The 26,495-nt window shown below is 34.6% G+C and overlaps 2 protein-coding genes across 4 annotated transcripts; both read right to left on the minus strand.

The window, feature by feature from the left end:
- Nucleotides 1-6,823: 6,823 nt before the first annotated feature.
- LOC128989694 (beta-1,4-N-acetylgalactosaminyltransferase bre-4-like) lies at nucleotides 6,824-25,998 on the minus strand. Of its 3 annotated transcripts, none has more exons than XM_054411692.1 (8): nucleotides 25,894-25,998; nucleotides 24,012-24,084; nucleotides 18,332-18,560; nucleotides 12,357-12,414; nucleotides 11,567-11,803; nucleotides 9,726-9,909; nucleotides 8,340-8,558; nucleotides 6,824-7,478 (listed from the first exon to the last, which is right to left on the minus strand). In XM_054411692.1, the coding sequence occupies exons 3-8, from the start codon at nucleotides 18,548-18,550 to the stop codon at nucleotides 7,346-7,348; spliced, it is 1,050 nt and encodes a 349-aa protein (XP_054267667.1). In that variant the 5' UTR covers nucleotides 18,551-18,560; nucleotides 24,012-24,084; nucleotides 25,894-25,998; the 3' UTR covers nucleotides 6,824-7,345. The 3 variants fall into 3 exon arrangements, with proteins under 3 accessions (XP_054267667.1, XP_054267668.1, XP_054267669.1); XM_054411693.1 differs by lacking the exon at nucleotides 25,894-25,998 and adding an exon at nucleotides 25,661-25,877; XM_054411694.1 differs by lacking the exon at nucleotides 25,894-25,998 and adding an exon at nucleotides 24,203-24,235.
- Nucleotides 18,793-19,539, minus strand: LOC128989292 (uncharacterized). Its single transcript, XM_054411171.1, has one exon. The coding sequence runs from the start codon at nucleotides 19,537-19,539 to the stop codon at nucleotides 18,793-18,795; it is 747 nt and encodes a 248-aa protein (XP_054267146.1).
- Nucleotides 25,999-26,495: the final 497 nt, after the last annotated feature.

A 26,495-nucleotide genomic window follows, 5' to 3' on the forward strand; every position in this document is an offset into this window, starting at 1 on the left:
TTCATGTGGTATGTTAACAGTTTTTAAAACTCATCTGCTTACAAAAATCTTATGCGATTTGTGCTACAAATTTCACCATTTTTATTTCAGTGTGCGAAAAGCCAACAATACAAGCAAACATTAATAATCCAAATATATTTTGATTACGGTATTGGCGTTTTAAATATGCTTTTGCAGTACTGATTATTTGAATTTTTAAAATAGATTGAGAACTTTCGCTCTAAAAACAGGAAGTTTGATCAAATAGTTAGAAAAAATTAAGAAAATCTGTTAGTGACCTCATTTGTGATTTTAAAATTTAAAATATATCGTCTTGGAGTTATTTTATAGTAGCCAAACCTTTAGACTAGAACATATTTGGAGTATTAACAATAACAAGTATGCCTTTTTGAATTGTAGGTTTCTTGTATCTTATTTTTAGATATGAAGTGCCCTGGATGTTATAATTTAACATAAAATACAAGGCACATAGTCAACTTTGTCTTTTTAATGCATTAAAACATGATAAAACATTTAATTAAATTTCTACATTACAACAAATTCAGTAGTCCTGCCATTAATTATGTAACCAGAAAATTTTTTAACACAAAGATATTTTTAAGTGGAACAACCCCGAGTTGGTGCAATAATTATTATGTTTTGTGCAAGTTAAACATTAAAAATTTGTATGAGCGATAGTTGCAACTGTAAAAATATTTTAGTTATTTAACTATTGCAGAAGTATTTTGTAGGACTTGTTATGTTGTTGGATGTTGGTACATATACATATAATATAAAAATTATACCATACCAAGATAAAACATCAATGACAGTAAAATTACAATAACAGCTTCCTTAATTTATAAACTTTATCAATTTTTATTTTTGAAGTGAACTGTATTTTAGTCATATACGTATGTATCACTCGAAAATTAGCTATTTAGACCTACCTTAAAATTTAAAACCAAAATATATTATAATCAAATCAAATCAAATCAAATTATCTTTATTCACTTTATACATTTTATATACATGAATAGTGTCAAAGCATACAACATTAGTTATAAAACTTAATCTAAATGGCTTAACCATAAATTTGACAATTATTTTAGAATGGACAGCTAATTCATTTTTGATTTATAAACTCATCTATACTATAGGGAGCCAGATTAATTAAGAATGATTTTAGCTTTTTCAAAAAATTGGGTTTGTTTTGATCTTTTTTTATTAAGGCAGGCAAACTTCTTATGAATAAATTGCCAATATACGAAGGCTTCATTTTTGAAAGTTTCAGACGATGATGACTTTTTACAGTAAGACTTTTCCACCTTGTATTGTATTTATGGGATACTTCAGTGTTTTTATCTTTATAAACATGCCGAATAGTTTTAAAAATATACAAACCGTACACTGTAAAAATTTTCATTTCTTTAAAGTACTTTTTCACCGACTTCTTGTTCTTAAATTTTTCAATAACTCTAATGGCCTGTTTTTGTAGTTTTAAAACCTTTTTCAAATTTTTTTGTGCTGTCCCACCATAAATTTTGATTCCGTAGCCAATATGACATTCTATAAGCGAGTGGTATATCAATTTTAACACAGCTTTATCACAGAGATAAGCCATTGATCTCAAAACAAACAAGCCTGAATTAATTTTACCAACCAAATATGTAATATGTTCATTCCAATTTAGATGTTCATCAATTATCAAGCCTAAAAATTTAGTTGATTTCACTTGATTGATCGGCTTATTATTTAGATCAATTTTAGGGGTTTGATCTTTTTTTATCTTATTTGTATGAAAGAGAACAAAATTCGTCTTGTTTGTGTTAAGTGTTAAATTGTTGTTTGTTAAGAATTGTTCAATATGTTTGAGCTCCAATTCAGTAGAATTTTTAATATCAGTAATTGAACTACCCGAAGTTTTAAGATTTATATCATCAGCATATATACTTAATATACTGGCTGACTCAGTCAATGCATTTGGGAGGTTTTTAATGTAGCATATAAATTAAATAGGGCCCAAAATAGAACCCTGAGGGACCCCTAGATACGTCTGTAGTAAATCTGATTTTGTCTTCTGTATCCAATTGTTTTTTGATAAATAAGAGAGTTCTACAAATTGATAGCGATCCTCCAAATATGAAGTGAACCATTTATGTGCAACACCCTTAATGCCCATTATCTTAAGCTTGTTTAGCAATACCATATGATCTACATTGTCAAAGGCCTGCGACATGTCCATAAATGTTCCAGCAGTATTTAAGCCTTTATCAACAGAATCTATTATGGCTTCAATGAGACTAATTGCTGCAGTAACTGTTGATCTTCCAGCCCAGAAACCATGCTGTTCATTATCAATTTGCTCTGATCTGCTTAAAAATTCTATCAGTCTGTTGTAAACTGCTTTTTCATATACTTTTGAAATTGTGGGAAGAACTGATACTGGTCGGTAATTAGAAACATCATTTTTAGAATTATTTTTATGAACTGGTATGATCTTAGCAATTTTTAATTGTTTTTTTATATATTACTCCTTAATATTATTATTATTGATATCAAATTTCATTTAGCAAATTACATTGAGTAGGCCTTATTTAATAATTTTGTTTAGTTAATGCTTGGATTTAAATTTAATGCAATTGGAAAACTGACTCAGATTAGTTATTTATTGTCATGATTGTTATACTAAAAATTATGAAATCATCAGTTTGTATTTCTAAATTCTAATCCACATACATTTAAGTTGTCCTAGTTATAACATTGTATTTTCTTGTGATAAAATAATGTGTGTGTATTATTTAAACAAGTAAATTCAAAATTAAGGACATTTATCACCTGTAACTTTGTCAAACACTACAAAAATATCTCTGAGGTTGATCTATTTAAGTAATTTGGTTATAAATTCATTTTAAAAGTTATAACCGAGCATTTCAAATATTGCTTAGTTACTGACACTCTTGACTATATCGTCTTTGATGAATAAAAAAATAAATTATTGTGAGTTTTGTGCCTATATAGGTGTAACAAAAACATCTTAAAACATGTTTCATATTATTTATCGCCAAATAAACAATAACAATAAAAAGTTGTGTTAGATGTTTTGTGCCTTTAAATAAAAGCTTTACAAACCTTAATAAAGATCTGATAAAAATAAACGCCCTGCCATACAATATATACAAAAGATACAAAAATATAAAACCTAAACTAAATACTACAGTACCCTGTTTTGTGTGAGGTCCAGTAAAATTATAGTAAAAAAATAATAAACAAATCATAGGTCGAATAGGAAAAACAAACTATATAAGTACTTTGAAGTTGAACCCAGTTCAGCTAAAATGGCTTTGTTCAGATCATAGGAACATAATTTTATCGATGAAAATAAACATTCAGTAAAACTATTTAAATTACATTGTTATGTTAATATCAAGAAACAGAGCTTTGTTAGCAGAAACCTTAACAATCCTGAGATAAGTGTAAATGCAAACAAGATCAACAAGGAGGGATCCACAAACAACTTAAATTGCTTGCACAAGGGGTTTTTATTTTTATGTTCCACCTTCAAATCCATTGATGATTGGTGGAATTTGATCCCGGGACCATTTTGTTAAGTTTTAGAATATTGTCAAGACTAAAGCGCGGGTCTCAAGTTTAGTTTCCTGTAGGGGAAATCGTTTACAAAAACTATTATAATGGTTAAGGTTAAATCTCTTTATGGGGATGCAGTTTACAGTAAAAATTAAGTCTAAAAGTGGTTTTGATTTAACAATGTGTTACGTTTATGTAGAAATGCCAGTGCAAGACCAGGACTATGTTATAATTATGCATACTTTTGAGAAAAAAGGACATTCCTTGACTTGGGTCCCTTTGATCCATAAGATAATGCTGAGATTCCAAGACAAACTTAACAATAATGAAGATACAACAGTCTTAAAAAATATTTTATAAAAAATTTAACATCAACATACACATAAATATTACTCTAACAAAATTGTGTTCGCATAAACACTAAATTGTCTTGAGATTTCAACTACTATCACAATAGAAAAGCATGAGATAAACAAGATACCTTGACATATTGTCAATAATAATATAATCAATTGTGCTTTAGAAAATAAATAATATCTTTATATAAAACAACTAGGTATAATGGAACTCCCAACAGTCCGAATAGCCGATTATCTGAATTTATTACAGAAAGATTGGGATAGTCTGGAGTTCTACTGCACCCCCTTTGGTGCTCTTCACAAAGAACAAAAATTGCAGCCTGCCTGATAATAATGTCTAATATCCTGTACTAAGTATTTTACAATTTTGTAAACTTAAATTCTATTACAAATTAAACATTTAGTACTGTGAATAACTATCCATATATTTTTTTTTCAAAATGTAGCTTACATAAAAACTTCTATTGTGTAATTTAATGAGAAAAAAAGTAAAAGATACAGATAAGAAAATTTGTGGTATTGTGTTTTTATCTGATTAAACATATTTCTACACAATAACTCATTAATTATGAGAACCCTTAAAATATAAGAATCACAGTCTTTTATAAGTTTGAATGAGAAAAAAACTTAGCTTACAAATAAAAAGATATACCACTAACATACAAAAATCCTCAGTTAACGTTTAACACCTTACATCCCTAGATATTCAATGACCCCTTGCTATAGAACAAGATCCAAACAAAGTTAATACAATACACAGCACATGGACGAACAAATTTATGGAAAAATTATATTTTGTATTTTGTTTACCGACCTTGTTCAATACTTAAAATGCTCATAAAAATAATACAATGAGCAGTGATATAAATAATATTTACAACTTGAGTAGACGAGAATGCGACAAAGAATTCTGGTAGAAGGGGGAGGGACAAGGAGTTGAATGTTTAATGGTATGAATAATGAAGAAATTGTCATTAGAAAGTCCCAGGCACTCAAACTAGAATAAGTAGCAGAAACTAACACAACATTTTAAACAAAATTCAGACAAGTGTAAACATAATGTATAACAGCAAACAGATAATTATACAGTATACACACATGAAACAATCACATCATTTAAGTCTGCTTCTTTGTGTTAATTCAATTCAACAATCCTACAAACAAAAATATCTTACAAATATGAGTAAAATTTGTCCTAAGATTGCACATAAAATAACATTTGTATCACACTAACTAAAAACAAAGTTTTACCTGTTGTAATATAATTAGTTACAAAACTAACTTAACATTGAATCGAGGAATCAATAGATTTCATGACTGGTAGAACTCGAAGTAGGAAAGAGTTAAAACCATTTAAGCTTGCGTTTCACTTAAAACTAAAAAAACATCTCCAAGAATAAAAGTTGTTAATTAAGAAAGTAGAAGCCGTGATCATGGCAAAATCCTGAACACCTCCTGCGGTCACAGAACATCATGATCGTCTACACAATCGCAGCAAAAGGGTGAGTATTTTGATCGTGAAATATTTGCAGACACCTGCGATGATAGAAGCTCGGCTCGACTCTGCCTACATTCAATTAAATACCCCAAATTTTAATAAGGATCCCAATGTGGTTTTTTTTTTTTTTTTAGGGAGAGGAGGGAAAATGCTTTTACGCACACAGGTAGCCAGCCTGTAGTGTGAGACTCCTGAAAATTGTCAGACTACTCACTAAAAAACCCACAATAAAATCCCAATGTGGTATGGTACCAATTGATTCCAATAATTAAGAGTTCTACTGTATTTAATACATTTTTCAGTTAAGAAGTAATCTTTAAAATATTTATACAGTTCTGATAAATGTTTTTGGTGTGGCGTTTTCTATTTTAGAAAACTTTTAATAGGCCCAATAATTATGTTATTATTGGTATACTCAATAGAAATTTGCCGATAAAATTATTTCATAATGTCTTGAATAACTGTTGCCGTTAGCCTTAAAATTTTAACCCTCCCCTAACATAACAGTCAAATGACTAGTTTTTAAATCACACTTAAAAGTGGCAATGTTACCCAACTCTTTCTTGAGCTTAAAGATGCATTTTTTGTGCAAATTTTCTAAAGAAAGACTAGTTATGTCATGAAAAACTTAAACTAAAATGGCAAAAAGAACGCTAAATATGTAAAAAATAAGAACAGTAAGCTCAATTTAAGAAAAAAGCTATACCCTACATAAAGTAAAACAAACAATCATTTCCAGACAAAAATAACTAGCTTTTATTTTTTAAATCCGTAAACAAAATTGCTGCTTTAGTTTATACGTAAATTATACGTAAATATTTAATCATTTAATTTGTATTAAATATAAATACTTTATCAAGTATTCATTACCTTAGTTGCAAATATATCTCATATCTACAAATTTCATGAACTCTTTTAATTTTTTGCAGTGCTGTAAGATTTACAAAGTTATTCAATAATAACCGAGAAAACATAAATCATTAAGGGGTTAAAGCAAAACTATTTAACAATCTGAAAAGCTCACAAGATTTAAAAAAATTTAATTTAATTTTTGTTTAATTTGTTTCAAGTTGTAGTATTAATATAGACCAAGGGCAAAAATCAATATTTTCCTTAGATAGAAGTGTTGGTAACTCATATGCTCCACTCGAGTCTTGCCAGTGGCGGTCCCAGGATTACATTTAGGGAGGGGGGGGATGATCACCTGGGGGTATGGAATATCCCCCAGAAAGGAGAACCCCCCTGGAAAAAATTTAAAATTTAAAGCCTAAAAACTTATTTTTATACGCATATGAGCTCTAAAATATGCTCAAGCTAATAGTATTTAAGTTAGCTAATTAAATATAAAATATTTCGGGGGGAATATATCCCTCCCACCCCCCCCCCCTCTGGGACCGCCACTGAGTCTTGCCATTATGTTTACCTATCTTATTTATCATGAATTAAATTCAGTAAAAGATACCTAAAATACACTATAACTTATTCAATAGATCCTGTACTCCTAAAAACCCTGAAAAAATAATTAAACATGTCATGTGAATTGCTTGATCCAATAGTAACTTGTAAGTTACAACATTGTAAAAACTTAAGTTTAATCAACTGAACCATAAAAATAAAGTTTCTCAGTAAAAAAAAAAAAAACTAAAACTAAGAAGTCGACAAAACGTCACGTATAAAATCACTTTACCTCCAGTTAAGTCTCAATATTTAAAATACTAACTAACAATTCAAAGAAATACTTCACTTTTCAACAACCAATATTTCCTTTTGAAGCTACCAAACTCTAAAGCCTTATTATCAATGTCGGAAACTGAAACACTGCATGATACCTGCAAACGACTAATCGATATCACGTATTACGTAGTGTGGAGGAATATCACAGTAGATGCTGCGGGGCCCAAAGACGAGCCCAGGCCGACCATCAGCTGCCGCCAGCCAGTTCTACCAACACCCAGGTGAATAATTTCCCAAACTTGAGGGAAAGCCTCTTATACTGGATGCTGTTGATGCCGTCCACACTCATGCGTTTGTGGCTGTTGTACAGCTTCTCGTACCTGTTAGAGTAAGGGAAAAGAAAATAAAGTATGGAAGAAAATAGGGAAATTTTAAAAATTGTATACATTACTTCAGGCTAGGCCACGGCGGTTGTGGCATTATCTCTTTAATAAATTTTATTTGTGATTGGCGGGATTTGAACCCAGAACGTCAGGGACCGAAGTCCCGCAAGAGGATAGCCTATTTTGATTAAATACTTACTGTATTGTTTTAACACTTTGAGTCTCAAAAATAGCTTTTAGACACTACCAACTAGTATACTTTTTTACCATAAAAATATTGGTTACCGAGAAATCAGATCTGCTCGACACTGAGTATTGCCTCCCTTGTTAACTCTTTGGAATAAAAATATGTGTAGTTACTTACATAGGTGATTTCAAGCTTGTACAAAATACTAGGGATCGACAAGTCATGAAATTTCAGTCAATTTTTTGTAAAAATATATTTGCAATCTTCGGGAAGGCATTAAAATTTTCTTAGGTTGAGATTCGTTCCAATTGTCAGCAATTTTGCCACGCCGCGAGTGACGATGATTAGGTTTTTCTTTGAGAGATGTCACAAGGTAAATTGCAGGTGATGATGATATATGTCTACCTGACTGCCAGAACTGCTCAAGATTTCGTCACTGGCAGGTAATTCAATTGATGATCATGAATTATAGTCATTATGAAATTGTGATGGGTGTTTATACAATTTATGATTACTAAAGCTAATTTCCCAGGGGAGAAAATTTTGTCCCACTCCCATCCAAAAAAATCTGGAACATAAAATCCTGTCCTGCTCCAAACTAAAAGTGTAGTATTGCTCTTCCCTATAAAAACCAAGTAAAAAAAAAAACTGATTTACATCACGACATTCACCTCTTGGGGTTGGCTTTCTCCTTGCGGTGAGTGAGCATGGTGTAGCGTGCTATGTTGTTAGGGTAGCGGGATATGTGTAGCCCGGAGTTCCTCAGACGTGACGACATGTCGTCGTCCTCTCCTCCCCATCCCCAGAACATGTTGCTGAAGCCATTCACTTGTTCAAACTGTTCCCTGGTCATGGCACTCACTCCCCCAAACAGATCTGCATAAGGCAACCTGTAAATTGTTTTACATGAAATGTTTAGTCGGAGTATTGAATATGTAAATTTTAATATTGCTACTGACCCATCATTTCTCAGAGGCAGTGCATGTATCCGTGGGTTACTGGGCTTGAAAGGAAGGTGAAGAGATGTTGGTGAGTGGTGTAGGTCCAAGGAGACGATATGAGAACAGAAATCTGGAGCGCAGAAACTTATCACTTTAAGTTAAACCTCTACTAATATGAATACTAGGAAAACTTTTGCCGAAAATGGGAACGTCTTGAGATCAATTACGCTTGTAATAAGCCAGACATTGCTGGTTCAAGTAAATACTACTTTATCACTGTATTCGCCATTGTCTAGCTTAGTACATGTGATTCATACCACAGTACATCACTGCCTCAGATCAAGGAACAGACCAATTGTCCATGATAATAACAAAACAATTTATACAATAAGATTGTCTAAGAAAAAACAAAGTAAATGAAATAATAACATCTAAATACCAAAGGGAATTAAGTCTAAAGAGTTTTAAGATAACTGGAAACCCCAAATTGTGAGAAACTTGACAGATTTTCAGTAAGCAGCAGTGTCAGTGGCGGCAGTGTCGTGATAAGTAGAATTGTAAAAAGAGAATGTTAGAGAGTTAGGTATTTTGCAAATCTAATTGTTGGCATCTCAGTTTTCATTGAAATAGTGAAAGGTTTAAACCCAATGTATCAACAAGAATGTAGAGGATTTGAGCTGTTTTTCCTCTAATGTTTTTACAGTCAACCTTTGTTACAAAATGCCACTGACAAAGGGTCTTTACTCAAATCAAATAATCTTTTTCATTTTTGGTATTTAAATGAATACATTGAATAGAGCCAAATCTTATAACTAATGTCCCTAATTAAAATATGATATGTAGTTACAAATAAAACTGTGTTTATGTTTAGCAACCAAACTAATACAATTTTTTTATTTTACATTCCAAAATTAAAAAATCTTTACTTGAAAAGATAGGATGCTTTACTATGTTTGTTTCAAATTAAATCAAATTAAAATATCTTTATTCATACAAGACAAGTACATAGTTGGAGTGTTCATCCAACAAGAACTTTCAATGTGCTGCAGGCTTAACTGCATACTTGTTATGGGGGTAACCTACTATTCGATTTTACAAAAGAGAAAATTTACTTACTTGTAACTAAAAACATCAACAGCTACGGACATGTGACGAGGTTGCTCTGGACATGTATAAAAATTTCTATCGTCTTCAGGAATGAGATCAACGTCGTGAAATATGAAACAATCAAAGTCTCGGACCTTAAGAGCTTCCAAAAACCCGACATTGAACAGCATTGCTCGGTTGAATGGCCCTTCTCCTGCAAAAGAGCGAAATTACAGTTTCAATTAAGATTCGATTGTGTATGGAATAGTAAACAAAAATTAGAAATAATCGTACTAGATATATTTTTTTTTTTTTTTAAAGAGGTTGGCGCTTTTACCTTGCATTTGCCCGTCCACATGGGCCACAGAGGCCTGTACCAAGAACTGAGAGGTACCAGGATACGAACCCAGGACATCGCTGTCTTGGGCCGGACATCCATGGCGCTACCGACTGAGCCATTGACTGGCTAAATCTTGTTTGCTTAAGAATGTTGTTTCCTCTGGAGTATTAACATGTCCAGGGTGTTCACAAAAGATAAGTACAGTTTAATACTTAGCCTAATTGCTACTTTTGCGGTTATATTGGCCACATGCTAAAGATAAGTTTTACTAATAATTTTAGCAGAGTTTTTTCATCTGAATAGATCTTGTGACTTACAGTTAAAAATGTGACTAGCAGATGCAATGGGCAATGTTAGCCAACATAATGGATGACTTCCTCGTTTTCTCCACATCACCCAGTATGATGTATTCCCTCTTAGTTCATCAACTGCTCAATGTTTTTGTTCGGAGGACAAAGTCCACTATTTAACCAATAAGAAGAAAATACATGGGTGATATCAGAAAAGCGAGGAAGTATGTTGGCTACTCTTACCCATAGTGTCTGCTAGTCAAAAAATTTAATTTTAGGTCACTATATCTATCCAGATGAACAAACTCTACAACGATTTGTAAATAAAATTAATCTTTAGTATGTGGCTGATACAACCAACACAAGTAGACCATTGTAAGTTGAAAAGTAACAGTAAGGCTAATGTAGATGGAAAGGTCTGAAAATTTCGGTGAAAATTTCTTCCATCATCGGAATAGGATTACATTTGAATCGGGATTTTCTCATGACGGGATTTGATCTGGTCGTCGGTATGGCGACTGACAATGATTATGTCTCCAGGGTTGCGAGACAAGTGCCAAGACCACGATTCATGTCGAAGATGGTGCCATGAACACAGGACATGTCAACCATGGTGCCGTGCGCACGAGAAATGTCGACGATGTTGCCGCGAACTTGGGACATGCTGACAATGGCACCATAACCATAAGACAAGTTCACGATGGGGCCGCGTAATTGAGTCATGTTGACAAAGACAAAGTGACTGCGGGACAAGTTCACTATGGCGCCGTGACCGTGGGCATGACGATTGTGCCGCAATAGCGGGCCTTAAACTCTACAGTTTAAAAAAATGCAGTGATAGTCTGTTTGGATACCCGTTAGTGGTCAGTTGTGGACATTTTATATTGAGATTAATGTTTCACAGTTACATTGCACAAAATCTGAAATTTTTTAGTCAAAGGTTTTTGCAATACAGTATCTGTGTAATTTACCCAATAATGTTAGTTTTGTAGATCAGTCCCACATAGGCAAACAATTTTTTTTTATTTATTATTTTTATATCCGCAATGATGTTTAAGTTACTCATAATTTTTTCGTATGCCTTTTTTGCACGTATAAAAAAAATCCTGTCCCGTCCCGTATCGAAAATTAGGAAGAAAGAAAATCCCATCCCAAACTCATAGTTCAATCCTGTCCATCCCCACTAATCCATGAAATTTTGCTCATCTTTTGTTGACTGATGTATTTTGTGCATCACCCACCTGCTTGCTCAATGATGAATATCCCGTAGTCGATTTGTTGCCTCTGCAGCATAGGATGTAGGTTGCGCAGAAGTATATACAGATGTGCCTCGCGGTTACGGTACGGCACAATAATGGCTACGTGGTCACGAGCCGTGCAGTTCCGGGGCTGCCACTGTCCACCAGGCTGGAGGTCCGGGAACAGACGAGCAATGTCCTCAGCGGGAACTATGTCCTTAATCACTTTCATCGGACCAACTGCAACATTCACGTTTTTACGGTCTTGACTCTTTACTGATGAGAAAAAAATCTTTTTCTTCAAGTCCTAAAATTAATTTAAAAATTACTCGTTATAGGTTGAATTAGGTACTTAGAGTGGAGTGTGGGAAGCACATTAAAACCCTGTTCCACTGCCATCTCTGATATATTGTTCATTTGTCTAAAGAATTACTGTTAGATCTTATTAATGTACGTATTTAGAGTGAGAAAATGGTGGGGGAAGTTTTCTTTTTCTGTAGCACTACTTTTCCTACTTGACATCCTAATTGACACAATTTTTTGGATACCTATTGAAGTAGACCCTTCTTTAAGCACCTGCTGTAGCCAATGAAAGAACATAGTTGACTCACAGATTAGATTATGCTAGGGCTACGGTTTAAATTATTTTTTCTTTTATAATTTTTTACTATGGTAGTTGATGTGACATATGCTAACTAGCTACATTTATACAAGTTTGCTTTGGCGAAGGCTTGGAGAAATGTTTTTGGATTGAAAGTATGTTGAAATTCCCTGTTGGTTGGCATACACTTACCTAAATTAGGAGGCACTGGTGGACAAAGTGGCAGTGGTCCCTTGTGATCATATAAAACCTGAAAAAAATTACATTTTTCAATAGACAATTCATCTAACATCCTACACAACTATTGCAATCTTTCCTTCTTTCTTTCTGATTGAAAATGTAATAAGTAACAAGTGAAATATTTTAATTTTGTGTGATTATAATGTGTTTTTCCTATTTAGAAGACTTACCGTACTCACAGTAGGCCTACAGGTAAGCCTTCTCTTACTATCAAAATCAAACCTATACGCCTACTGGCCTAGAGGCCTTACCAAGAACACCTACTCTTTCAAATAGTTAACGTTAGTATTAACATGATTTAGTTAGCATCAACATATCAACATAATTTTGTAGCAAGGATGTTAGAGTAATTTCTAATCAACATTTAATGGTACTGGTATATCTCCCATGTAACAACACTAACCCTATTACATATTTTAACTGATAAAGTAGCTTAATTGGATGCATTGCACGACGTCCAAGTGCCACGACGTCCAATAATATTTAATCAGTGCCACGACATCCAAAACATAATTTTTGAGTTGTTGCACGACGTCCAAGTGCCACGACGTCCAAAAGTACAGTAACTGCCAAAAATATAGTCTTTCTACAAGCTTTGGACGTCGTGAAACAGCGCACTATAGAATTGTAAAAAAGTAACATTTGCACGACATCCAAAGTCGCTGCCAGTTGCACGACGTCCAAGTGCCACGACGTCCAATAAATATTTGACTGTTGCACGACGTCCAATATAGCTCAGCGCTGTTGCACGACGTCCAAGCTCCTTCATGATGACCGGCTACTTGCTGAACAGTGTTCTCTCGTGTAAATTGCTTATGGAACGTTTATTAGTTATATACATGGGTATATGTTCTTGTTCAGAAATATATATACTATGAATATTTGAACCATTAATTGAAACATCATAAAGTAAAAAATAAACAAGGCAACAGTTGGAAAACTATAAGGTTTACATGGTTTGAAAAGTGATGACATTTTGTTAACAACCAATAAACTTCATTATGTTTGGAGTAAGCTTTTAAATACTTATTTTTTTCAAGACTAGATGAATGTACATTGATCAACATGATCTTTGAAAACTATTTTTTATACCCTCATTTTAATTTTTACTAGTATAAAGAATAGAATGCCTCTTTCGAACTGTTTTTTAGGCTTCAATTAAATGTTCTTATGTCGCAAATATGTTTATTAATAGTATTCACTTAACATTGACTTAATTTTATTTCAATAAATTTTGTGTTTGTGTTTTGCTATACTACTTATTAAATTGCAACCAATGAGAATATCATATAAATAAGTTGTACACAGGGTTCTTTTGTTTCCCCAACTCTAAAATACAAAGCACATGAATTGAAAATGTTAGGCCTTTAGGTTTAATAGTACTGTAGCGAATCGAATATCAATAAAGTTAACGTATAACAATAAATTTACATATTCCTAGATTATAATTGAATGTGTTTACGAAGGAACACCACAACCTCAAAATTCAGCATTACAGTATATTTACTCAAGATTTATTGTTTTCATATAGCACAGTTGATGTTGCCAACTAGCGTGGGAGCGGAAGTCTTGATAAAGGCTGGTTCTCAGAAAAGTAATAAACTTGTAGTTTGAATGAAACATTTTTTTTATTTTGTACAGGATTCATGGGACCCTCAGCATCAAGTACAAACTGCAAAATATGTGTCGAAGGTCTCATTAGACCTTCCGAGATTTAGACCTTCAGCAACTGATCCGTTTTTTACCTTCCTTTAATTTATTCTTTTTCATGTTGTGCTTCATGTAACATACATAGACTAGAGGGCCGCTCATGCCCTTGACAAATAAATTAACATTTTCGCACAAATACAAATCAATATCGCCATTAGACAAGAATTAAAAAATAAAATTTATAAACAAAACCTACCACGGCATATTCTTGAACAAGTATGCCTACAAACCTACGATAAGCATGTTTGTTATTATTATACTTAACCTACAAATGCTATGACTTAGGGCATACCTGCTTTCCTAGATAAAACATGCGAACTAATTGCGAGTGCGACGTGAACTTAGAAAAAGACTAGTAAGAATTTACAACTGTTAATTTCTCAGAATTGATTGACAGTTCAGACGAACCTATGGCCACAGACTACGGAAACCTACAGTATTATTGTATTAGTATACCGTATTTGTATTATTGTGTTACTAGCAGAGTACCCGTCCTTCGTACGGGGTTGGCATATAAGTATAAATATTATTGCAGTTATGGGAGAGGACACGATTGAAAAAAAACTGGTCTATTAACTTATACGGTATCCTATTGTGTAGCACACATCTACCATAGTCCTAATGTTCTACCACTGCACCTAAACCATGGAAAAAAGTAAAGTTCTCATTGTGTACCACAACTTTTTTTTTTGCTAGTTGGTTCAAATTAGCTGTGGTCATTAATTCAAACAAACAACATAATAGTGCTGCACCCTGTTTGGCAAGCCTTATAACTTTTTAATGCTGTTTAATATCATAGAACCAACTTGTACAGTTGAAACGGCTGACAAAATTCTTTAATTTCTTTAAATATGAATACTCATAAGGTTAACATGAGAAAGTCCAGAGCCAGAGCCACCGGGGCGGACACTGAAAGAATTTTTGAGGTAAGAATATGTTAATCGGGGATGTCATCTATCATCATACCAAATTTCAACCTTGTCGGTTTAGTATTTTTCGCGTTTGCTTGTCACAAACATCCATCCATCCATCCATACATCCATGGTTTGCACTGTAAACAAAAAGCTATCACAATAGTTCCAAACCGTCAAATAGAAAAAATAGGAAAATATGAATAAATATGGAAAATAGGGTAATTTTCTAACATATTTTAGTGAAATTATATAATCAGGCAAATGGAAATTCAGTCTACAGATTTGCTGTGGCAGGGGATTATATTACGGTTTACACAAAAATAAATCAAAACATAAACCTCATAACACTCAGGAAAAGGGCCTAGGTTGATAGGGCAATGATTATAGAATCCTAATTATTTTCTATATACATGATGAATGATTTCTTTTAAAACGAATTATTCCAAGTAAAATATTATTACAGCAATTCACAAAAATAGAACAGACTCAGTATAATCTAAATATATAAAAGGCAAAGCCTTCACTGACTGTGACTCACTCACTCACTCACTCATCACTAATTCTTCCACTTCCCATTTACCTAGGAGGCTGAAATTTGGTACACCGATTCTTTGGGCATTAAATAGGAAAACTAAGTAGTTTTTATTCTGATCGGGCTTTCGGGCTCCGCCCCAGTGGCTCTGGAGTTTCCCATGATAACCTTATGATATTTCATATTCAAAAAGAACTTCTTAACAGCTGTTTCAATTAAACAAGTTGGTTCTGTTCTATGATGTTCAATAGCATTAAAGTTACAAGGATTACCAACAGGGTGCAGCACTATTATTTTTTAAATTTTGACTACAGCCAAAATGCATGTAATAAGTTTGTTCTCAATGGAAATAAATAAATTCATTTAATCATTCATTTAATTTGCAACCAAAAGGTGAGTGAGCGTAGCGAACGAACTTCAACCTGGACGTGACTGAGCCATGCGAACGAGCTCACTTGTGAAGTTAAACGGGGCAAAGCCCGCGGGTACAGCTAGTAGATCATAAACATAAACAAATGAAGTAACTGAAAGAATCATATCTCTATATATTAATAGGCAAGCATGTTTCTTTAAAACCTTTTTCTCAGCTTGTGGGCATCGCAGGAAAAATCTTCGCAAACTGTTAGAAAGATATTTTTCTGTAGGTGTGCAGAATCCCTTTAAAATTAAAATAGGCTCAGAAATAAGCACAAGAAATGAATTTTAAATTTGAAAAAAAATTAACATGAGCTTTATGGGTTTCCATGCTGGTGACGAAATAACAACGAAATATAAACAGAAAATCAAAACAAATTGAAGAAACTCCAATCACATGTTTTATTTACAGTGTGGGGTGAAAATAGAGAAGTCTGTACATTACAAATTTTTGGTCGAGTTTCGACCACTGGACGACCTCTAGTACTAATGAAATTACATTAACATATGGTTTGACAGCTACATTTAAGTAATGTAAAATAATGTTTACATTCGGACTATTAACATCATTATTTTAAATTTATAATCCTTACCCTCTCCGTTCTAATATTTGTGCATTATTTAATATGTTTGAACCAGCTGTGTGGAATTGTGAAATCAAAATTCATTTGACAGTTAGTTCTGGTTGTTTACATTTTTAAATTATGTAGGTTTGCTCTTGTTACCATGGATACCATCAATCAATATTTTAAAATCTCTCGTCTCAAATTTTTGAAAGCCCACGGGGCAGAGCCCTAGGACAATAACGAAGAGGGAATAGTTGTATAATATGTATCCTCGGAGCTGTAGCTTCATTTACGTGCAATTTGAGCCCAGTCGGTTCAGTACTTTTTAGATTAGGCTATCTCATACAAACACACAGACACACAGACACACACAGACACCACCTCTTCTTTATAATAGTATAGATAGATAGATAGATTATATATTATTATATATTATATATTGTCTGTGCTATGGCAAAAATACGTTTTTATTACTGCATCAGCTGGAGACACTCTGAATATCTGCTTCAACCATTTGTTGTCAAACATTGATCTCGTAAAATAGTGAAATTATTTTTCGTATGCACTAATAGAGCAAGGTTTGTACTAAAAGAAAACCTTCTTTTAGTTTAAAAAATACAAGTTTCACAGGAAACATTTTTGACCATTGTAGTAACATCATTGTAGCTTAAAAAGTTGATAAGTTATAGTTTACATAATATTTAGCACATTTGACGGATAAACCTTTTTTGAATTCGTCATATTATAAGTGTATGAAAATTCATATATCTGTGTATCGATATCTACTTATCTCATTTCTGTTCAATGGAAGTTATAAAATTTCAATGATACCGGTACTTAAATGGGAAGTCTTACAGCTGTTATAAAACTGTGCATACATTTTATCATACGAGTAAATTTGCTACCAATTGATATAGTATGACAATTCTATTCTACTGCAGTACTCAGAATTCTACAACTACTCACATTATACCTACCATATTTACTTTTGGGCTAGTGATTAATTTATTGTATTAATCATACAATATAGTGAATAGTGTAGTCATTTATTTATTTCGCTTCTATGACATAGCTCTATTTTGTAGAAATCAATTATGCAATCATAACAACAGAAATACTGCATCATTAAATTTTACGGTGAGATAGTATTTATTTTACATATAAAAAATTTAAGCTAATGCAATAATTAGTTCAATTAGAACCATTGAATATTGAATAATTTAAAAATTAATCGAAGACGAAGCGGTTGATAACTTTCAAACAGTTGACTAGGCCTAGTTGCCTTCAAAACTAATATTTCAATAATTGCAATGCGAACTGTATGCACTGAGGTCGGCAAACAGTGTTCACTGTGTGCAGGCACTTTGGACGTTGTGGCACTTGGACGTCGTGCAACAGTCAAATATTGATTGGACGTCGTGGCACTTGGACGTCGTGCAACTGGCAGAGGCTTTGGACGTGGTGCAAATGATACTTCTTTACAATTCTACAGTGCGCTGTTTCACGACGTCCAAGTGCCATGACGTCCAAAGCTTGTAGAAAGACTATATTTTTGACAGTTACTGTACTTTTGGACGTCGTGGCACTTGGACGTCGTGCAACAACTAAAAAATTATGTTTTGGACGTCGTGGCACTGGAAAAATATTATTGGACGTCGTGGCACTTGGACGTCGTGCAACACTCCCGCTTAATTCAGATTAGTTCAATGTCCTGACTCAAAGGTAATAGATTCAGAAAAGAACCGATTCATACAAACGGTTTCACACTTTAAATGAAAACCTAAAACCAACCTGAGTTTCTGAGGAATTTGCATTGGATTTGTCACTGTTGTTTATCATGTGTCCAGGGAACACGTAGATGTGATTCTTCCCCAACAGAGACGAGTTGAATATGAAGAGAGGTTCGATCCAACGAGATTCAAAGAACGTTGTATACGTGTACTGCAGTACTATCAGCACCACGACCACCAAAGCTAACGCCTTTACCGCTCTAGGAGAAGCTAAACTCATCTTGCAGATCCTGCAAACGTTTGACTTGAAAGTAACTCATTTAATATAGGAGAATAGCCATAATGCTACAATTTTTATTTGTAAGGCAATTAGTCGTTTTATTAGGCAATATTGTTTTATTGCTTGGTTTTATTTTACTGCTAACAATAATTGCTAACATGTGTTTTAAGTTCAAATCAATTGAATACTGACAGATGGTTAGGTACAGCCACATACTCCCCTCCCAGTGACAGCGCAAAGTTTCATGTGAGGTATTTGGAAGAGAACCTCACAACACGTCCCGAGCGGGTTTTTCGTTCAGGGACAAGTCCAGAAGGTCCAGGTTGGGCTGCAGGCTGTTGAGTCTTGATGTTTCTAGGTCTCGTTGGTGGTGAGTCTGTTTCAGGTTGTTTCACCAGTTCATTATCTGACTCCATTGTTTTATCCATCTGAGACTGTGTAGGTTGAAGATGATTTTGAAGAATAAATGCTGGTTTCAGCCGATCAATAGAAACGGTATCTTCACCCCGTGGCAATAATATGTTAAAATACTTGTCACCTCTTGAAACAACTTTGAAAGGCCCTTCGTATGTTGGTTGAAGAGGCTTTCTTATTGCGTTATGACGAATAAAGACATGAGATGAGGTCATGAGATCAGGATGGATGAAAATAGATCGTTTGTGATGATGGCGAAATGGTACAGGACGAATTGATTTGACATGGTCTTGAAGTCGAGCAAGTAGTTTAGGGATGTCATTCGGCAGCTTGGAGTCTTCAAAGAAATCAACAGGGAGGGTGATTGGTTCTCCGTAGACGAGCTGTGCAGGTGAAACTCCTATTTCTGGTATTATGTTTGAATGAAGTCCAAGCAGAACTGATGGAAGTTTGGAAACCCAGTCTGCTGTTAGTTGTGCTTTGAGAGCCGATTTTAAGGAGCGATGCCACCTTTCAATAGCTCCATTTGCAGCAGGATGGTAAGCTGTAGTTTTTATGTGATTTATGCCAAGCATGGCTGTCAATGATGAAAACAATTCACAATCAAACTGCCTTCCCCTATCAGTAGTAATAAAACGAGGAACACCGAAGCGAGATATCCATGAGTGCAAAATAGTGGAAGAAACTTCTTCTGCGGTGATGCATGAGATTGGTATCGCTTCAGTCCATCTTGAAAACCTATCGATGATGGTTAACAGCTACTGATATCCTCTTGAAGGAGGTAAGGGTCCAACAATATCAACATTCAAATGAGAGAATCGTTTTTCGGCAGTAGGGTAGGCACCTAGTTCACTAGAAGTGTGCCGCCATGTTTTACAGCGTTGGCAAGGAATACAAGTTTTGGCCCACAATGAAACATCACGTTTCAGCGAAGGCCAGCAGAATCTCTCTTGAAGTAGTTTGACTGATGCGGCAATTCCAGGGTGAGATAGATTATGAATGGAGTCATAGAGAGGTCTTCGGTAGGCATGAGGGATGAAAGGTCGTAGAGTTCCAGTCGAAGAATCGCAAATCAATTGAAGTCCATTATCAAGAATCATAGTTTTGAATGTAAATGATGATAAGTTGGATTGTTGGATGTGTTTGAGTTCATTACATACTTCTTGAGCATGAGCGATGTCTGTAAGTGATACAGTTGATGACAGTTCAATTTCTGTAATCCTAGAGCATGCATCTGCAGAAAAATTTTGTTTTCCGGGAATGTAACGGATATCAGTAGTGAATTGACTAATGTAGTCAAGATGTCTTTGCTGCCTAGGGGTCGCCTTTTCAGGGCGCTGTTCAAATGCGTAGCTGAGAGGCTTGTGATCCGTCAGAATAGTAAAGTGACGGCCTTCTAGGCAATGTTTGAAGTACTTGACTGCTTCATATGCGGCCAGAAGTTCACGGTCATAAGTGCTATAGTTCTGTTGAGTTTTAGTGAGGATTTTAGAAAAGAAACCTATTGGTTCTGGAGTATTTCCTCTCATTTGCTGGACAGAAGCCCTGATCGCGAAATTTGAAGCGTCAACTGAGAGGATGATGGGAAGATTGCTGGAAGGATGGTAAATCAGAGTAGCATTAGCCAGTTCTGTTTTCAACCTGTTGAAAGACTCTTTGGCGCTATCGTTCCATTGTATTTTGCTTTTGTCCTTTCGTTTGGGCGATGAACAAAGGTCGTACAGGGTCTTTTGTGTTGTTGCTGAGTTTGGTAGTGATCTCCTATAGAAGTTAACGATTCCTAAAAATCGTCTCAGTTGATCAACTGTGTCAGGAAGAGGATAGTTTAGTATCGTTTGAACACGTTCAGGTAATGGAAATATTCCACTTTTGTTGATTCGATAGCCTAGGAATGAAATCTCTGAGACAGAAAACTCACATTTTGATGCGTTAATGCAGAGGCCGTGTTTGGATAGACATTCAAAAAGAAGGTGAACATGTTGCTCGTGTTCCTGTTCAGACTCAGAAGCAATTAAGATGTCATCCAGATACGAATATGCAAACGTAAGGTCTCGTAAAACATGGTGAATGAAGCGTTGGAAGGTTTGACCTGCGTTCTTTAATCCAAATGGCATGCGTAAAAACTCAAACAAACCAAAAGGAGTAATAACAGCTGTTTTAGGTACGTCATCTGGATGAACAGGAATGTGGTGGTAGGCTTTGACAAGATCTATTTTAGAAAATATTGTCTTGCCTTCAAGCTGTGAGTTGAAGTCTTGTACATTAGGTATCGGATACTTATCCAGAACGGTAATGTAGTTAAGAGCTCGGTAGTCACCGCATGGTCTCCAGGTGCCGTCCTTCTTTGGTACCATGTGCAACGGACTTGACCAAGAACTCTAAGAAGGTCTACAGATACCTAAATCAATCATTTTCTGAAACTCTAATTTAGCCTGAGAGAGTTTGTCAGAAGCTAACCGTCTGGCTTTAGAGGTAACAGGTGGTCCATTGGTACTGATTGTATGGAAGAATTCAATGTCTGGTGTTTTATGTCCAGGTATGTCTTTCAGTAATTCAGGAAATTCATGTAATAGGTGTGAGTATTTACTATTTGGGTCAATCAGATAAATCTCAGAAGATACTGACGGTGATCGTGTTGAGCCACATTGAAAGAGGTTCGTTTTGTTGTCTATTAACTTTTTATTTTTGATGTCAATTAAAAGGCCGAATTCTGCTAGGAAGTCTGCACCAATTATTGGTTGTTGGACGTCTGCAATAGTGAAAGGCCAACAAAATGATCTGCGGAGACCTAGGTCAAGTTGTAAAAGTTTCTCGCCAAACGTGGGGATATTTGAACCATTAGCTGCATAAAGTAATTTGGCAGATGGTTTTGGCTTTTGTTTGCTATGTGCAGGTAACACAGAAATGTCAGCACCTGAATCAACAAGAAATTTTGTATTAGTCAGCCGATCGTAAACAAAAAGACGGCGAGGTTGATGTTTTGCGCTATCTCCCGCCGAATCAAGATAGTGCTGAGTTAGTTTTCCGAATTTTTGGACGGGGAAGAATGGTAGTTGCATGGAGTTGTGCATCTTGTAGCGTTTTTACCGAAGTTTCTATGGTACCAGCAGACAGATTTATTACGTTGAGGAGTTGCGTCACGGTTCTGATATTGGTAAAGTCGAGAACCAGATTTCGAACGGGAGCGTAAAGATGAAATTTGGTTGGTTAGTTCGGTGATTTGGTTTTCTAGGCGAGATAATCTATCAGGTTGTGAGCTTGTTGATGTTTCACCTTTCAAGGAATACATGTGCTGAGAATGAGTGGGAGAGTACTCCATGATTTTATCAGCCATGGTTGCTAGATTGTCTAGAGAGTCGGAGCTAGATGCTAATATTGAGCTGATCTGAGGGGGAAGACGTTTAAAAAATAATGTTTTTAGGAAATCGTCTTTAACTTGGGAACCTGCAAGAGTACGCATTTCTCTAAGAAACTGGGAAGGTTTTTTCGAACCAATTTCTAGTTCGTCAACCAGTTTAGTGAATTTTCTGCTCTCTGATTCTTCGAATTCAGAGATCAGGCGATTACAAAGGTCTTGATAAGGTGTTTGGCTAAGTGGTTTCTCTAAAAGATCTGAAAGCAATTCGGCAACATCGGTATCAAGATTTCCAAGAATGTGGTAATATTTTGTTCGTTCTTGAGTGATATTTTTTACAATGAATTGTGCCTCAACTTGACGTAACCAGACCTTGACATTTTTCCTCCAAAAGGGCGGAATTTTGACTGTTAATTTCGAGAGATTATTTGAATTGGTTGGTAAATTGGGATCAGTGACATTTTCTTCAGTGTCTGACATTTTTAGGTCTAAACTAACCTGGTTTTGTTCTGACTGACGAAAGTTGAGGTTTCTTGGAGATGCTGTCCTGTCCTTGAAGGGTTTACTTTTATGTTGCTTCAATTATCACGTCGTTGGTCACCAGTGTGGTTAATGATGATGTACAATGATTAATAAAATAATATAATTAGTATTTTAGAGGATTTATTGTCTGGACAAAAAGTACAAGATCAAAAGAAAGAAAAAGGTAAACAACAAAAGTAAATATTAGTTAACAATAATTGCTAACATGTGTTTTAAGTTCAAATCAATTGAATACTGACAGATGGTTAGGTACAGCCACACATTCATACTTTGCTTGAATAAAATACCTACCTTTGAATGGTCGTCATTTCAATTAGGAAAAAAGTACAGTCGAACCTTGTTTGTAGTACGAACCTCAATAAAACAAATTCCTCGATAAGACAAATTTTTTTTAATCCCCTTGAAACTTTCATATAGGTCAATGCTAAAAACACCTCTATACTACGTAGTAATTAAGTTAAAAACCTCCATAAGACGAATTTGTTTGTGACATGGGCTAGGACTGATTAACCTCTATACAACGAATATTCTTAGCACAAAACCTCTAAAAGACGAACGTGACCTCTATAAGACAAATTTCTCATAATCTTAACCTCCATAGTATGTAGTTTTCAAAACAAACAGAAGCTTGTCTCAACATGAAACCCCCACCCATCCCTCCTCCTTTCTCAGTCATTGTTTGGAGAAACCTTAGAGCAAGGAGAAACCTCTATAAGAATAACAGCAGCATTAAACCTTGATAAAACGACCCTCTTTATTAAGACTACCTCTATAGTACGAATTTTTGCCGTACCCCTTGAAATTTGTCTTATAGAGGTTCAACTGTATTTAGAAATATAAGGCAGCTTGCAGAATCGGTGACGATAAAGTTCAGAAAATGATTGTTGGTTATTTAAAGAAATTGATTTATGGGTAGGCCTATACAATAAGCTTAGTAGATTTTATAAAGATAATTTAGACGGCAGTTATTAAAATAACCTAAAAAATTTGTTTTCAATCTCTTTTAACCAAAATAGCCTTTAAATTCCAATCATGAACTAACAAAAAAAGAGATTTTCTGCCCTCCCCATTTCTGTTGATCAGGGGATTAAGTTATTGTATTTGGGTCCTACCATATAAACTTGTAACTAGGCCTATGTCAAAACTTACCATCTCCTTATTGCAGTAACTCAGAAACTGAATATTTATTTTCCATGATATCGCCTAGAGTGCTGACATTTACCTGAAATAAAGCGAGTAAGTGAACTAATTAGAAAAATAACAAGGCCTTGGATGGGGAATAATATTTTAACATAGGTGTAAGTTAATCAGTAAAAAGTTAACGTCTCCATCATATTTACCAAGAGTTCAAACTGGTCTTGGCCACTGTGCTGATTCCTCCCCTCCCCACACACTTATCAGTATCGCTGTTAGCTTAGCGTTGTCCTGTGCACAAATGCCTTGTTTTGCTCCGTTGTATCTGATAGATACAGTGCGACTGTCCTGGTTTTATTTTGTGATGTATCTACCGAAAAGTTATCTCAAAATAAAAACGGGACCGGTCTCGTTTTTATGTGATCTATGTTATATTTCAAAGAAACCATTGAATTTAATTTAACATACAGTGTGACGGGCATGGTCACACTGTATCTAATGGAAACACTTATGGTCTGAAATTTTTTTTAAATTGAGAAATGCTTAGACCCTGTGAAATATGTATGAAATCTATAGGTCGGCCCTAAAGGGTTGTTAAAGTAAACAAAATTTAGGGGGAAAATATAGCCTATTTATGACAAAAGTATTACAAAAAATTATATATCTACAACGTGACATCCTGTAATTTTTAGATGTCTACTTACAGTTTTTTTCACGCTGAATCCAAAAATGCAATCAGTTTTTGTCGGAGAGATTCCTAAGTGGCCGTAAAACGAAGGTTAAAATTACGAATCTAAGGTTATTTGAGCGGTACTGATGGGGAGAGTGGGGCACATTTGAACATGGGGCACATTTGAACGGTTTAAATTTGCCGTCATTTTTATACTCGCAGGCCATTAACCAGCTGTAAAATGTAGCCCTCAAATAGGACAATAGGTTGCATTCATCTTCCTCCATTTTCTGATCAGTTCTTAGTTTGTTGTTGGGAAAAGAAGTTTTAGAGCGCCACAAGAAAACTTTTTTAGCAGCAGAAAAACTACATTACAGATAAGTTTGATCCATTTACCTTATGGCTTATACATATTTAGATACAATTATGCACTTCACATTGATAAATTACAATTCAAGAAAACATAATTTAACTTTTTGTAAGATGGTGCCAAGTGTGGGGTGGATTTGGACAGGATTGTACATTTGAACACCATGTTTTCCTCTGGTAAGCATGTTGTTCAAATGTACCCCAACTGATTATATTAAATATTAACTGTACAACCACTTACTTAAGTTAGGAATCTCTCCGACAAAAACTGATTGCATTTTTGGATTCAGCATGAAAAATACTGTAAGTAGACAACTAAAAATTACATGATATCATGTTGTAGACATAAGTATCAACTACGGTAATTACTCAAAAAAAATGTTTAAGGAAAAATGTAGGCTAAGTTAAGTTATCTGATGGATACCAATGTACCGGTAGTGACAAGTCACATTAAAAAATAGGTGCGACAGACGAAGGGATAATAAGTTCGATGATCTAGGATAGGCCTTACAAATTTAACTTTTAAAGAGGTAAGTTAGCCTATTCCACAGAAAATATTGAAATGTTAACCTATATTAAGCCGTGTCTTAAACAGAACAGTAATTTTTTGTAACTTATCACTTACCTAAGTACTCGCATATCTAGATTCAGTGTACAATTTAAAGGTGTTAAAATTGATTGAGTGCCTTCCAATTTCACTAGAAAAATATATAATCTCAATTTAGGCCTAATGCTTATAGACAAATAAACTGAACAAATCTACTGTACTATGTATTTTTTCTGTTAATTCACACCCTAATAATTCTCTTGGAACATGTTAGGCTAAACTAAAACTAAAGTAAGTAATAAAGTGCGTACAACAGTGTTATATTAGGTTTCCTTGAAGTGTGAAGGTAGTTCTGACTTCTGTTTTGTCTCATGCATGTATTTCGTCTTGTCGTCTGTCATAGTCATACCAATCTCCTGTAAAGAGTGTGTGTGAGGAGGTGGAGGTGAGTGTTTATTTCTTTTTCTTAGCTTTGGCTGGCTCTACACTCACAGCTCCATGGAACCATTGATTATAAATCTCCGCAAGAGGTTTGTATTCTGAATAATGAAGTTAAGATACTAAACTTTAAATCACATAGATTTAAGAGGTGAAACTAATAACACTGACTATGCTAATAGCCTCCGCTTCAGCAAAGAGTGGGAAACATCTGAATAAGTTAGCACCTCAGTTCAGTATCACAGTTTCATGGATATACTCTTGATCGTAGCAGTTGCCTAGCCCAGAAAAGGTTATGGGAAACTAGACCAGCAAAACTCTAGCAAAACAAATTACAAAAATAAAAATGAAAAATGAGCAGATGATGTTTCGCAGTGTTTCCATTCGCGGGATTATTATCCCGAAAACGGGATTTTTAGACCTTGAGCGGGATTAAAACGGGATGCGGGATAAAACGGGATTTTCGGCTGTGACG

This window comes from Macrosteles quadrilineatus, unplaced genomic scaffold (genome assembly GCF_028750875.1).
Source record: "Macrosteles quadrilineatus isolate MER2022 unplaced genomic scaffold, UCM_ALF_1.0 Scaffold_3__2_contigs__length_128488019, whole genome shotgun sequence".
Taxonomy (NCBI): Eukaryota; Metazoa; Arthropoda; class Insecta; order Hemiptera; family Cicadellidae; genus Macrosteles; species Macrosteles quadrilineatus.